The sequence below is a fragment of the Bos indicus x Bos taurus genome, chromosome 16 (genome assembly GCF_003369695.1).
Source record: "Bos indicus x Bos taurus breed Angus x Brahman F1 hybrid chromosome 16, Bos_hybrid_MaternalHap_v2.0, whole genome shotgun sequence".
NCBI classification, from domain to species: Eukaryota; Metazoa; Chordata; class Mammalia; order Artiodactyla; family Bovidae; genus Bos; species Bos indicus x Bos taurus.
In genome coordinates, this window is record NC_040091.1 from 46,453,510 (window position 1) to 46,468,713 (window position 15,204).

The 15,204-nt window shown below is 59.6% G+C and overlaps 1 protein-coding gene across 2 annotated transcripts in view; it reads left to right on the forward strand.

Moving 5' to 3' along the window:
- Nucleotides 1-13,412, forward strand: part of ACOT7 (acyl-CoA thioesterase 7) — a 107,785-nt gene extending 94,373 nt beyond the window's left edge. For both annotated transcript variants that reach the window (XM_027565058.1, XM_027565059.1), the window contains exons 8-9: nucleotides 867-1,051; nucleotides 13,027-13,412. In XM_027565058.1, coding sequence (XP_027420859.1) covers nucleotides 867-1,051; nucleotides 13,027-13,125 — 284 coding nt within the window. In that variant the 3' untranslated portion in view covers nucleotides 13,126-13,412. The remainder of the gene's footprint in view (nucleotides 1-866; nucleotides 1,052-13,026) is intronic.
- Nucleotides 13,413-15,204: the final 1,792 nt, after the last annotated feature.

Consider the following 15,204-nt stretch of genomic DNA (forward strand, 5'->3'; position numbering starts at 1 on the left):
CGGGAGAGACGCTCTAGGGTAGGTGTTCAGGACCCAAGGGTGTGGGGAGTGCAGAGAGGTTGGGTGGTGGCAGGGTGAGAGCAGGGGACCCCCCCCCCCCTGCAGGACAGTATCACAGGAACGTGTGACCGTCTGCGATGGAAACTACTGGCGTTGGGAGGTGGGGGCATATGGGGACTCTGACCACAGACAGGGCCGCGGGGGTGTCTTTGGAGGGCAGATCTTTGGCTCAGGGGAGAGTGCGGGTCCCATGGGCAAGACTGGCGGGGAGGAGAGCCAGACAAGACAGACGCAGCCCCACCTGGACAGAAGGTAGGAAGGAGACATGGGCTGAAGTGCAGACGGTGGCTCCAGGGGACTTAGGACCATGGTCAGCATGAAGGCTTGGCCTGACCATACATGCAACCCTGCCGTCAGACCAGCATCCGGAATGTTAGAGCCAGCCAGGAGGGACTGGGGAGCGTGGAGGAAGGTTCTTTAGTGGCCCTTAGAGCAGCTGGTGGGCGGTGGGAGGGCAGCCATGCAGCTGCAGGGGCACAAGTAAGGCCAGAGCGTGGTCAGCACAGATCAAGTTAACCTGCCGAGGGGCCTGAGAGCGGGTGAGGGGCCAGCACCCTTCCCCAGACGCCGCCGCTCCAGGGCTAGAGACCCTCACCTGGGTGGCCACCGGCATCCCTTCAGCTCTGAATGTTTCCATAAGTGCAGGAGGCCCACTTGCTGACCAGAAAGCGACCACTCAGGGGCTCCCGTGTGGTGTCGCTGTGACATCCTACAGCGAGGACTGTGGTCTGCTGTCTCACTGGCGTCTGCAGCGTCCTCCCTACCCGGCCTGGTCTGGCCGCCCTGACCCACTGTCTGCTCCGCAGGCTGTGTCATCACCATCTCTGGACGCATGACCTTCACCAGCAATAAGTCCATGGAGATTGAGGTCTTGGTGGACGCCGACCCCGTGGTGAACAACTTTGTGAAGCGCTACCGGGCCGCCAGTGCCTTCTTCACCTACGTGTCCCTGAGCCCGGAGGGCAAGTCTCTGCCTGTGCCCCAGCTCGTGGTGAGTGACCCCTCTGGCCCGTGTGTCCTTGGGAGTGACTGACCCCCATGCTGGGCCAGCCTGCTGGGCACTCACCGGGCTTCCAGAAGAAACTGAGTCACAAGAGTCTATTATGGGCCACTGGGCCCCCCTCCACTCCTGAGGGGCCAGCCACCTTGGCTGAGGTGCAGGTCACACGTGAAAGCCCATCCCTGGGGGCGCGGGGGAGAGGCTGGGCAGACAGTGTGAGAGGTGATGCCCCTTACAAGCTCCTTGCTGAGGGATAAGCATGCTGCCCTTGGGGTCCTGACGCTGTGTACGATTGCTGGAGTGGGGTCGGGAGAGAGGACCCTCCCAGGGTGAGCTCTCAAGGAGACCCTGGCCTGAGTCCTGCATGATGAGGCCAAACCAGACCCCGCACCTTGAGGCTGGGCCTCATGGCCTTTCCCAGCCTGGGCGCAGGCAGGCAGCTACCACCACAAGCAGACCCTGGGTCTCCAGTCCAGGCACAGATCCTGGAGGGCCTCAACCCCCAGCAGGGTTCCCTTGGAACTGGCCTGGGTTCTACAACCCAAGAGGCTGCTGTTGGGGCTGCTGGGGGTGAAGGTTATGAGCATTTTCTTAATTTGGAAAAGAGAAGGTTGGATTCGCTGAGCATGTAAGGATTTCCCTCCCTCTTGCCATCCCCCTCAGCACCCCCCCACCAACCCCCATCTCAGCTCTTAGCACCTGCAGGTCCCCAGCGCTCAAGGCCACAATCACAGGAGTCTTCCCTCCCTCACGCCTAGCCCTGCCTGGTCCTGGGGCACCACCCTGCTCCTGTCTGGGATCACTGACAGCACCTCCTCCTGGTCCCTCCCTCCTTTACACACTCACCCACGCATACACACACACGCACACATACACTCTGTTCTCCAGCACAGGGGTGATTTGTTCTCAGCTGTGCAGATCTTGTCACTTGCCTGCTGAAACTTCAGGATTCTGGTTCATTTAGAATAAAACCCATGGTCCTAAGGCTCATGCCTTGAGGGTCTGTGCACCCCGCCCTTGCCACCCACTCCACCCCAGCCTGCTCCTGCCTCACCTGGAGCCCTGCTGCCCCCACACAGGTTCTAGGCCACCTGCAGGGGTCAGTCCTCACCCCCCAGGGTGAGCCCAGTGTCTCCTCCTTGGAGGAGCCTCACTGACCCCCGTCCAGCATCCCCATCGTGGTCTGGCCTTGTCCCCACCCTGCCCTACTCCAAAGCACCAGCCCCCCGATTTGGTGATGCTGGTCACTTGCCGATTGTCCTGCCCCCACTTGTCTGAGCCTCACGAAGACTAGAACACGTGTGCTCCCTAGAGGTCACTGGGGCTGCAAGTTTCAGTACTTGGGGGTGCTCTCTGGAAAGTGCGTGAATCCTGCTGTGTGCAAGGCCTGAAGCGAGAGACAGGCAGTGTGGGTGCTCAGAGGAGCAGGGTGTGTGCTGGGCTGGTGGCTTCCACCTGAGGGCTGTGAAGTGGTGCCCAGGGGGTGAGCAGGAGCCCCCAGAAAAGCCAGTGGGTAAGGGCCATCTTGGGAGGTCCCAGGAGCTCAAATGCTAGCAACTTTGCATGAGCTAGCCATGGGAGAGCCCAGGAGTTAGGGAGCAGAGGCGGCCAGGATTGGGGGTGGGGGGGCAAGTGGTGAGGAAGCCTGGCACTCGGTAATTGTGTATGGAAGGAATGAATGAACAAATGAAGGAATGAATGACGTGTCCAGATTTCTCTTGAGGCTAATGAGAGCTTTATAATCTCACACATTCCTTAGTGATGCTATCTGGTAAGTGCCCTGCCTGGAGCTCTGAGTCCTCTGCCTGCTTCTCTCGGCCAGGCTCAGCCCGGCCCTGGGGGCCAGGCTCCCCTGCACGTTACCCTCTTACACTGGTGAGGACCCCCTCAGCCCAGCAAGGCTGAGTCACTTGTAGACGTTCACACAGCTGGCCTGTGGGAGCCTGGGTGTGGAGAAGGCCTCTCTGTTCAGGCTGCTCCTGGTTGGTCTTGTCAGGCCCTGGGTCTGCCACTAGGGGGCCAGGAGGACGCCAGAATCCCCAGCTGAGGTTGGGCTGGGCTGTGCTGAGCACAGAAGCTTGGGCAGGGGTGGGGGTGTGTTGGGGTCTCCAATGCCTGGCACTTTTGTGGAAGTGGCTGGCAAGTGACTCGGGCCCCCTGCCAGTCTGAGCCCTGCTTCCAGAAGCGCCTCCCAGGGCTGCCACCGCCCCCGCCGCGTCTGTGCCCCACGCAGATCCCCAGCTCCTGGAGAAGAGCGTGTACCAAGGCCTCTGCCACAGTAAACATATGGCACTGAAGCTCACTTCCTCTTGGGGCTGCACGAGGCCCTGCCTGCTTCTTCTCTGGCTGAGGAGGGCCGCCTGGCTTGCGTGGGGACTGCACAGGGTCCTGCGTGCTTCTTCTCTGGCTGAGGAGGGCCGCCTGGCCTGTGTGGGGGGGCGCTTCTTGGTGGCAGCTGAGTCCCCCCCTCTCCGAGATGCTAACGTGCCTCCCCCACCCTGCTCTTCCTCTCTGGGGCCTCACAGGCCGGCGGGGGAGCCATCCGGCCTCATGAAGGGCCCTGACGTGGCCAGAGGAGCCTTCGCTGCCCACTAGGCCCTCTCCTGTCCCTCCCCGTCCCCCACGGCCCCTCCTGGGGCTCTGGTGAAGCAGGTTGGGGGATGGGGGAGGCTGCAGAGAGGAGGGCTGGTGAACCTGGCCTTGAAAGATGGGGGCTTCACCGTACTGAAGGAAGGAAGGGGTGGCCAGGGAGGGTGCCATCCTCGGGTGGGCTCTGGACTGACACCTCCCCTCATACAGCCTTGGCCCTGATGCCCAGGGACCAGGCCTGTGGGGGGCGAGGGTAGGGGTCCATCAGCCTCGGCCTCTCCCTCCCAGGTCCTCAGCCACAGTACCCCCCACCTCACATTGGTCATGGTGGGTTCCCTGGGAAAGCCTCGCCTGCCCACCACCACCCCCCAGCATTCTTGATGGGCTTTCCTGAGCCCAAGGACGGGGTGCTCACCTCACCTGCACGCCACCCTGCCTGGCCCCTTGGTTGATGATCTGTGTCCCCTTGATCTCTGCCCACAGGCCTGACCTCCAGCCTTGATCCTCTTGGCCCCAAGTGCAGGCTCACCCTTGTTCTCTCCAGACCCTTGTCCTGTCTCTGTCCATGTTGCCACAGGGCCCCTTGGGGACACCTGTCAGCCTGGCCGCCCCCAGCATCTCCGTCCTATTTACTGAATTTGCACCACACACAAGCGGGGCCTTGACCTCCATCCTCCCGCCTCCCTCGCCTCCAGGCTCCAGCAGGGCGGACCCATCCAAGGACACTCTCTGTCTTTAATCTCACTGGCCTCTCCCTGGCTTTGGCAGGACTCAACTTTGAGGGACTCTGCAGTGTCCAGACAGCCACCCCATGGCCTCGTCACCTGGGCTCTGAGAGAGCCTGCCTGCACCCTGCCCTCAGTTGGGCGTGGGCCCAGGCCCCAGGCTGCCTCCTCTGTCTCCTCCACAGGCATCTCAATATAACATTGAGGTCTCAGCAGGCATCTCAAATATAACATTCCCAGCCACCTCCCCCCCAAACCCTGCTCTTCCTGGTGTGTTCAGCCTGGCTCCTCTCTGCCCCCTCAGCTTCAAGCCGCATACCCGCCCTGTTCCTGCTACCACCTCCCTGACTGCACTGTGTCCGAGCAAATGTTAGAACAGAATCACGTTTGCTGCCTCTCCCACCTTGATGGTTCAGCAGCTCCTTGGTACCCTGGGCACAGACGGGTCCAGCCAAGTCGGCCGCCATTGTTCCTCAAATCCCCAACCCAGTCCTGCCTCCGGGCCTTTGCACTGGCTGTTCCTCTGCCAGGACGCTTCCCTCCAGTCATCACGGTGTCAGCTCCTGCCATAGTTTCCCAGATAATTTCCTTCAATGGTCTTCCCTCCTCTTTCTGGATAAAGCCTTATTACTCCTCCCCCATCACCCAGTGACTCCTGTGCCTGGAAAAGAACCTGGAGTTGGTGGAAGGGGGAGCTCAAAAGGAGCCAGGAACTGAGAGGGCTGGGGATGGGGCTGGTCACGGGAGAGGAGGGGCAGCGACCACCTGTGGCCCCCCCAGCTGCTGGAGGGCAGGTCTGGCCCAGGACCTCCCTTCCAGCCCTTTCCTCTGCTGTTGGCTGAAGGAGTGGGGCCTGCAGGGCCCCCCAGATGGCCTTGAGACCAAGGATATCCACCATCTTCGTTTTGAAAAGGTCCTTCCACTGTAGATGCAGGTGGACAGGGTGTCTTGGCAAGGTCTGCGGTCCGGCTATTGGTGGTTGTGTGGTGCGCCCAACCAGGGGCTGCTTTAGGCTCAATTGAAGGCACTGCGGTGGCCCTTCTGCCCTGCCTGTACCCCAGAACTCAGCCTGCTGGGAAGACCAGTGCCAGCAGCAATCTGGGAATCCATGGAGAGCTGCTTGTGGTCATGGAGCCCTTTGTGGAGGAGCCCCTGGCCTTCCGGGGCTGGGCCCGTCTCTGTACCTGGGGGGCTGCCTGCGCCCTTTCCAGAAACCCAGGAACCTGGGATGGGGGGGGGGCAGGCGAGAGGAAGTCAGCTGCTTGATGAAAGGGATGGGACGGAGACTGAACTCCCGGGTTTTCAGGGCCAGTGCTGGTGATGGCCGCTTCTTGCCGCCGGCTGCATGTAGACCCAGGCTATCCTTGCTAAATAAAGATGGTCTTTGATTCTTCACTGAGGTGTCCTGGGGCCACTGATGTGGATAAAAATAGCCTCTGGTGGGGGAGGGTGGGCAGAGTCCCCAGCCTCCAGCCTGGCCTCTGCGGCACTCACTGGGGAACCACCAACACCGCGTCGTCTGTCTCTGAGTCCACGTGTGGCACGTGGGGGCTCAGCCCTCCCCACCCCCATTGTCAGTACTTCTCCTCCAGTCTATTTTTAGCTCCCATCCCCAGGGCCTGGCTGACACGGAAGGCAGCGTGGCTGTGGGAGTTTTTCTTGATGAATATTTTATGCTGGGAGGGCCCGCTGCACCACGCCAGCAGATGCCGGCACTTCCAGGCTGATTGTTAAAGGCGAGTGTGGCCTGTGGAGCCAGCCAGCTCCCTCTGAAGGCCTCCCTGCAGCCGTGCCCTCTAACTTCGAGGGTCGAGGTGAAGGGCAGAGTTAGAGGGGTGGCTCCCTGAGACCCACTTCCACCCTGGTGGAAGGACTTTAGTACCCCCAAACGTGAGAACTAGTGGACTCTGTGTTAAAGCGGGGGCAAGGTTGGTTTCCATTCTCTGGTTCAGTTGTGGGTGCTGCAGACCCCGAGGTCCTGGGAGACCCACTTGGGGGGAGGTCTCACCTCGCCAAGGGAGCCACCTGGACCCTGTGCCAGGGCAGTCACATGATGCCAGTTTGGACACATGCATTCACAACTGCTTCATGGGTCATTTGGAAAAGGATCATTTGTTTTCCCCAGTGAGCTGAGCAGCATGGCCACGTCACATTGGGGTCACGGAGCAGGGTCTTTTCAAAGCCGGTTTGCTTGGCTCCCAGAAAACCCAGACCTCAGAGCAACCTGCGGTGCGGGGGTTTTGGCCACTGCTTGTAGACCATCATCTCCTGGTCCACTAGGAACTGCTGACAGGTGGAGGGCAGGGCCTGGACCCAGGAGCCTCCGTCGCAGCACTGAAATGACAAATCGGGATGAAAACAGGAGGCAGGGAGGAAATCGAGGAGGCCACCGGCCTTCCCTCTCTCTTGGAGGGGCTGGCTCATAGCTGGCGGGGCTCCACCAAGAAGCGGTGAAATGTGAGCTCTGCACTTTCTCAGCTGTAGGTGCTTCCTCTTTCCATCATGGCCAAACCTCAGGGCCCCATCCAGGGCCAGTCACCATACAGGTTTCCTGAGGACCAGCTCCCAGGGCCTGGGTGCCCGTGAGGCCGTTCCCTGTCCCCGGGACAGGGCCGGTGCTGGGGTGTGCTCTGGGCCCACAGCGGGAGCTGAGCACTGACTTCACACAGTGCCGACCCACCTCCTCACTAGGTGTTGGGGTGGGTTATCCACACCCACCCAGACCATGGTGACAGCGATGAGACGTGACTTTGACGTGAAGTCGATATGGAGCAGACCTTGAACACCTTGGCCAAGGCGGCCCCTTCCTGGGTGCTCAGAAATACAAGGACGAAAAGACCCTGGAACCCCCAGGGGTAGGAAGGGTGCAGAAGGGCCTCCCCACTCACTGGTAGGTGCATACAGAATCAGAGAATAGCATGCCAGCCCTGCCCGCAGGAGCAGAGATGCTTCATCAGGGGCGTTGTCCATCCCCAGGTGTACTGGACACCCCGCTCGTGCCTCCTGTCACCAGCGCAGGACCCTATCAAGCCCCTCGGTGGTCTGAGCCTTCTGGAGCTGCTCGAGGTGGAGGATGCCTGAATGTGTCCTCTGAGCAGAATCCTCAGTTCTGAATCGTCATTGTTCAGTCTCTCAGTCGTGTCCGACTCTCTGCGACCCCATGGACTGCAGCACGCCAGGCTTCCCTGTCCTTCACCATCTCCGAGTTTGCTCAAACTCGCGTCCATTGAGTTGGTTCTGATCTTTAACACAGTCATGTTGGTTTGGGATTCAGGCTTTCTTGCTTTGATCTTCATTGGTTTGCTTGTTCATTCACTCAGCAGAGGCTTCCGGGACCCCACTGTGTTCCGGGCATCGTGTGGCCTCACACAGATGGCGGGAAAGATGCTGACACAGTGTGCATGCAGGGCAAGGGCTGGCAGTGAGCGTGACTCCTGGCCCGGCCCAGCCCGTGGGAAGGGCTCGGCGTGTCGGCACACCCCACCCAGGGGCCAGCACTGTGCGCGGGTCCCGAGCCCCCTCTCCTGTTGGGGGGTGGCACCCTCCCGCCTCCTGCCTGGCAGTACCTGTGTTCCCTGCCTCTTCTGGCCACCTGTTGACCCTTCCGCAGGTGAACTTCGTGGTTGCACAGGAGGGCAGTTATTTGAGGAGTGGAGCCAGTGCTTTAGGGTGAGGGGAACCCCCGGTGAGGGTGTTCATGACTCTCCACATTGGCTCTGTCATTGGAGGCTGTGATGCCGTGTGCTGGGGGCTGCGGTGCTGAGCCCGGTGCAGTAGCTGCACAGTCCAGTCTGTGGCCCCTGGGAACTAGACACTGGACCGCAGACTGTGGCTTCCCGGTGCGCAGCCCATCCCCGCCCCAGGTCAGGGTCTGTGGGCCCAGCTGGGAGACACAGCCACCTGTGGGCAGCTCGCCAGTGCCCCTGGCCACACCACCCCGAGTGGCCCCGGTCATCAGACAATATCTTAATTGCCTGCATGATTGTCCCAAGATCTCTCTCCTCCTGTTATGAAGGCCGGAGAGGCTGTGCTGCGTGGCTTCCTAATTAAGAAGGTCTGCGTCCCTCAGGCTCACAGGAAGTTGTTCTATCACCACTGGAAACCCTCTTCGCACCAGACATTCATTAATTACAAAAAGGACAAGTTCTTGATTTTACTGAGGGTGGAACTTAGTCACTCACCCTCTCTGCCAAGTTCCAAATGTGTGTTCTTGAAGCACAGAGAATGCAAAATGGAAAACATTTGGTTTGCACTGTTAGGCTCTGAAAGCCAGAGGCTTCCCCACCAGTGGAAAGGAGCCCGGGAGACAGTGCTGGTGGGAGGAGGGAAAGATGAACATCGGAGGCCCAGAGCCAGCAGGCGGGAACCAGCGGGGCGCCCCCAGCACGGGGGGCCCAGGCCTGGGACCCCACCCCCACCCCTGTGTCCCTGGGCCTGAGTATCACCTTCCAAAGATCCAGCTGCCTTAAGTTGAGCCCCAGGGCCAACTGCCCTCGTCCCAGGGCATCAGCTATGTGTTGGCAAACAGGAATACACTTTGTCTCCGAGGCTGTTCATGATGACAGGAGTTCATCAGTGTGATGCTGGCGAGCACACACGCAGTGTAATCGCTGTGAGTGGAGAGCGGCCTGCACTGGCCCCGCAGGAGACCCTTCATCACGTCACCTCCTGGAGACCCCTGGTTCGCAGCTGGCCCTGGGAGCATCCTGGAGCTGCCTGGCCACATGGCAGGTCCCAGTGACCCCATGGTCCTTGGCACCCCTCCGAGGAGGGCAGAGGCCCAGGTGCAGTTACCAGACCTGGTCAATTCCGGTGTCTGTCCAGCGCCGAGAGAAGCGTCCAGAGCCTTTGGTGCACACTGTCTCTTCCACCAGGCAGGTAAACGGGTCACTGCACCCTGAGCTGCCAGTGGGCTCCTTTGCTGTCACCTGTCCTTTTTCAAATGCACAGGAAGCCCTCCCCCTCAGGCTGGGGGACGGGCAGCCTGCAGGAGTTGGTAGCTCCTGCCAACAGCTTTAGGCACTTGAGAGGAAGTGTGATTCCTATGGAGGAGCTTTGTCCTTCTCCCCGTCACCTCCAACCCCCCATTAAAAACAGCAACAGCCAACAACTTATGTATTTATTTACTTTGCCGGGTGGAGGGAGACGGCTGTGAAGAGGCAGCGGCAGCTGGGCTGTGGGTGGGGCCGCGTGCAGGGAGCCATCTGTCTAGTTCTGCCAGCTCCTCGCCCAGCAGGGAAGTGGTAGCCCCTCTTAGTCACTTGGCTGGGAGAGCTGTTTATCTGAGCTCACAGCCCTGGGGAGGCTGAGCGTCCAGCAGCCGGCCGGGTAGGACCCTGCCTCCACCTAGAGCAGAGTTGCTCACCCCTGGCTCTGTTCTTCCCCCACATGCCTCTCCCCAGCCCTGAGGTGTCTTTATAACACCTCCCAGGGCAGGTGGGCAGGAAAGGGCCATCAGCATGTGGGTGGCAGCACCGAATCCACAGAGCCCAGAGCTCCCCACAAAGGCTGCCGTCCCTGGAGACGAGGTGAGGGGTGAGCCCTCGCCAGCTCCTTGTTCCCAGGCTGAACAAGGTTTGGCCGCGCTCTGAAGCTGGCCCGCTGCCTGCACATCCATCATCAGGCGGCAGGAGGTCTGTCTGAGGGCAGATCCTGGCTGATGAATTAGCTGCAGAATATTGAATGTCAGGGACTCGCTCGGCACAGCAACCTTGGGGCTGGGTGCCGGGCGCTGGCTCCTCCCCACTCCCTGCCCGGCGGACACTGGAATTGACCAGGTCTTATACCTGCCTCTGGGCTTTTGCCCTCCTGGGGTCGTGTACTGAGAGAAACGTCCAGAACCTTCAGTGCACATGTCTAGAGACTTCTGGGGGTGGGGTAGCGGCAGTCGTTTGGGGGTACCTGATGGAGGGCCGGGCTCGTCACAGCCACACATCAGGGCCACGTGAGCCCCCCTCACCCTTGAGGGTGCGTTGGGACCTGGTGGGAAGGGAAGGTGCAGCGTCTGTCTCCTCTTTGCCTCCTCTGGGAGGCGCTGAGGCCAGGGCTGGAAGGGGAATGTGCCCCTGCCCCTGGCCTGTCCTCTCCTGGGTGCAGAAGGCTATAGAGGCTGGGCCCCTGCAGACTCAGGTGGGTTCCAGATTCATTCTGGATGTTCACCAGGATGATGCTGGAGGGCCACCGTGTGCCCTGCTGCCCACCAACAGCCCCACCCTTGAGAGCCTGTCAGCACAAGCTGGCCTGGGGGATGGCAGCAGCTCAAACTGTGGCTCTGCCTTGTACAGGCTGTTGCTTGGTCAGATCACTCAGCCTCTGCCCCACGTCGCCATAGGAGGGGGACGTGATGACCCTGGACGCCTCCAGGGTGGTTACACAGACTCTCACCAGCTGGGGGGTGCCCGCATGCCTTCCCAGGAGCCCTCACCACACCTGGACCTTGAGACCATCTTCCTCTGCTCCACTTGGTCTTGGTCCAGGCCACTGTCTCTTTCCTAGTGCAGCACCGTCTGCCTCTTTCCTGTGTGTGATCGGCCATTCGGTCAGCTCCCCAAGGCAGGGTCCCGTGGATGGTGCTCGGCGTGCTCGTGGGAGCATGTGCGTCCAGGCCGGATTTAGTTCCATGAGCATCACCTCTGCCCTGCTGTCTTCCTCACGTGCCCAGATTTGGGTGGGGGCCCGCCACACTGAACCTTCCCTTTGACTTTCTGTAAACTCGGACGACACTCACACCTCTGCGGTGGTTTTGAGATATGATTATGTGCTGTGTGGTTGCCCGTGTAAATGTACAATCCAGTGGGTTTTTATGTATCATGGATGGGAGCCACAGGTCTCAACCATGCCAGGCAAGTCCCATACAGAGGCAGGAGAGGAAAAAGTCCCCACTGTCTTAGCCTGGTGGCCTTGACCTTGCATTCTTGGCCACTTTGGCTGTGCCTGCAGTGACGGAGACCTGAGTTTGATCCCTGGGTCAGGAAGATCCTTAGGAGGAGGGCATGGCAACCCTCTCCAGTATTCTTGCCCGGAGAATCCCTCGGACAGAGGAGCCTGGCAGGCTACAGTCCATAGAGTCACAAAGAGGCAGACATGACTTCCATTTTCATTTAGAACAGGGATGGACATAGAGAGGGATCAGGGTCCTTCCCACAGCGCTCCATGGGCCAGCTGCCTTGCATCGCCTAACGTGTTAGAAACGGGTCCCAGCCCCCAGACCCACTGCAGACACATAGAATCTGTGCTTACAAGATCCTCAGTGATTCGTACATGCGCATTTGAGAAGCCCCTGATCTCGCACCTTTTACCTGGATGTATGTAGGAGCCTTGGGCTGGGCTCAGCAGGAAGTGGCCTTGTCTTCTTGGGGTGCCTTCAGCAGGGGCTGGAGTACTTGGGGCCCCAAGGATGTCTCGTGCCCCCCCCAACTTAGAACTTCCTGATAAAATGGAGATAGAACATTCCATTTTCCTGGGCTGTTTTAGGTCAAATTGCATAGCCTCAAGTTTCATCTTTTAAAAAGCCAGCCAGAGATGAAACCAGAGCCAGCTTTCAATAAAGTATCTTGGAAAAGTCAGCGTTTTCCACGTGTGCCCCAAGAGTCTTCATACAGGGACTAGAACCACTCTAAGAAGCACAACCTAGTGCATCAGATGCCCGGATGTTCTGTTGGCTCCAAGCTGTGGGCTTCTGATAGTTCACACCTGGTGACACTTAGAGAACCATTTCTGAGAAGGCTGAAAGGGAGGGAGTGTTGGGTATAACCTGACATTCCGTCCTCTGGCTGAGTGTTCTCTCTTTTGTCAATATACCATTTGCCTGTAAAACCCTTGGGCCTAAAAATAGCTGCTGGGGCTTGGTGTCATTGTAGATGAAGGGCACTTGCCCCATTTCTTTGGCTTTCAGACACCCTCAGAGTGTCTCAAGGCAGTGTTGTCCAGAGGAATTAGCAGAGCTCTTTAAGCCTGAATCCCTGACCCCTGGGCAGTGAGAAAGAACTCTGCAGTGGGACAGATGGGGTCTTGGAAGTGACCAGCTGGTGCTGTTGCCGTGACCTCTGTCTGGGGCCACAGCACTTAGTGGCTAGGTCAGGCCACCCTCAGGAATGAAAGGGGGTCCATTCACTGTCATACTGGTCAGCAGGCATGGGCCAGGATAGTCCTGGGCAAAACATGGCCTTTGGCCAAGTCTCTGGTCACTTGAGGACCTGGCTTCTTAGGTTGTACAGAGAAGAGGTGAGGTGGACACCAGGTGCCACTTCCTAGGCCTCTGTGCTGGCCAGGGGTGACTGCCGACAAGCGGTCACTCACTCCTGGTAAAGTGGCCAGTGAATAAAGTGGCCTTCTCAAGGTCACGCAGCCAGCACGGTGTATGTCCCCACTTCCCTTTGGGGCAGAGACCAAGAGTAGCTGGCATTCCCTGGGAGTGCAAACACAGGGTCCCCCTTTGGCCCCTCTCCCAAGTTCATTATCAACTGCATTTCCAGCTGAAATTCATTCTCAAGAAGGCCCTGGGCTCAGATTCCGCCTGCTGTGGAGAGTAATGGGGTCTCCGCCCTACGGGCTGCAGGAAGATGGGGCCTGGCCCGGCTTCTCTCTGCCCTCCGGGGGCGGTGCCCACATTCACTGGTTCTCTAACCTGCCTGCTCCTCTGTGTGTCCACAGCCCGAGACTGAGGACGAGAAGAAGCGCTTCGAGGAAGGCAAAGGGCGGTACCTGCAGATGAAGGCGAAGCGGCAGGGCCAGGCGGAGACTCAGGCCTAGACGCCTCTCAGGCCTGGAACAGGCCCAGCGCCGCATCATTAGAAGTTACCCCCCGGCCAGAAACCCAGTTCGTGTTGACAACTGGGGTTGTGTGAAGTGTTCGTTTCGCAGTGTTAACCTCTCCCGAAAACCTCTACACCAAAGCTTTATTTATATCACCCCAGTGTAAACGCTACACAGTATTGTCCCAATGCCCGCGCAGTCCCTGGAAACCCTGGGGTGACCTGGGCACACACTGTACCGTATGTAGAGTTCAGCTTCACTAATAAAGCTACTGTTTGGCTGGACCTTGGTCTGGGTGGTCATTTGTCTTGGGGGGTTGCACTTTCCCTGGGTGTGGGATCTGGAGGCCACCCAGAGGCCTAGTGGGGGCCTAGTGGCCTGGGGGCCACCCTCCTGGCCCCCACTCCTCTGGGTGCCTGGACCTAGACCTGCCCTAGCGCCCACTTGTGTTTGCCTGATGACTTGCTGGTCAGAGAGATCACCCCTCCCTCCTGTCCCACCCCCCACCCCAGCCCAGGGGCCTTGGTTCCAGGCTCTGAGGCCTCATCCAGTTCCTTCCCTTTGATGGGAGCTGGGGCACTTGTGAGGACTCAAAGTTTTGGCAGAAAGAGCCAAACTCAGGGATTTCCCTGGTGGTTCAGTGGCTAAGACTCTCCCAAATGCAGAGGGCTGGGGTTCAATCCCTGGTCACATGCCGCAATGAAGATTGAAGATCCCTCGTGTTGCAACTAAGACGCAGTACAGACAAATATTTTAAAAAAGAGCCAAACTCAGCCAGACCGACCACAGCTGCCCTGCCCTGAGCCCGGCCTCTCCGCACCAGAGGCAGCTCGGACACCTCAGAGCGAGAGGCAGGGGTTCTACCAGAGGGGGCCCTCCTCAGCTAGTGCCAGGGCCTCTGTGCCTGAGGAGGAACTCCCAGCCACTCAGGCAAGTGGGGTTACTGGGAAGGCTTGTGGCGTGGGGGTCTGAGGGGCAGTGTGTCAGCCCGTGTGCATGCATGCACTTGCATCGGTATCCCTGTCTGCAAATACGTGTGGGCATGTGTGAGGGAGGAAGCTCTGTGTGTGCATACACCCAAGCATCTGGTCCAGCAGCCTCAGGGCAGGTAAGCAGCTGAGGCCACTGTAGGGGCCAGGTCCCTACCCACCCACCCACAGCTGAGAAAGTCCCCTCCAACAGCACTCCTGGTCATCGCTGCCTGTGAGGATGTTCCTGACCCAGGCTCATCCCCAAAGCCTGGAGATGAGACTGGCCGTCAACGGCACAGCCTCACACAGGGCTCCCTTGGGCCCAGGAGAGAGAACGCGGCTCCAGATGTGCAGAAACGTCCGCCAAGACCTTCAGAATCTGTCTCGGCCCTAGTCCCGGCTGACGGGTTTGTTTCCTGCCTGGGAGCATCGGGAGGGAACACCCACAAGAGGCCACAGCAACCCCGCCCCTGGAGGCTGCCTCGCCTCCCCAGCTCCACACACCCGCTCCCATGCCAGCTTCCTGGGTGCCCGAGGCAGGAAGGGAGGAGGAAGCAGCCTGCCTGGCAGGGTGAGAAAGACCATCCTGTGCAGGCCAGCCAAACCTTGCCCTGAGAAACCATAGTCGGCCATGCCAGGCCCAGTACCCCAGTCCTGGGGTTCCCCAAGGCAGCCCTGGGAAGCTCATCTCCCATGTGCCCCCAGAGCCAGCTGGGGCAGGGGTACCAGTCCAAGTAGCCGTGGTGAGCTGTGGAGGTGCATTTGGGGCCACAGGCGTGGGGCATGCTGCCCTCTGCCAGCTGGGCAGCAGCTGGGCTCAAGGCTCTGAACGGCTGGATGGCCTTAGAAATGTCACATTTGACTACCGGCTACCCTGTGTCAGCCTCCCACTGCTGCTGGTCTGTTTACAACCAGGACCACATGGGCAGGGAGCTGGCCTGCCCACAGAGAGCTCACAGGGGCCCTGATCACCCAGAAGCCACACACAGGGAGCACATGGCCCAGGACTCGCACTCACCAACCCCATTTCGTTGTGGAACCGTGCTATTCAGACAGCTTTAATGCGTCTCACAAGACTGACCCTAAGGCTCCCTCTGGGTCCCCT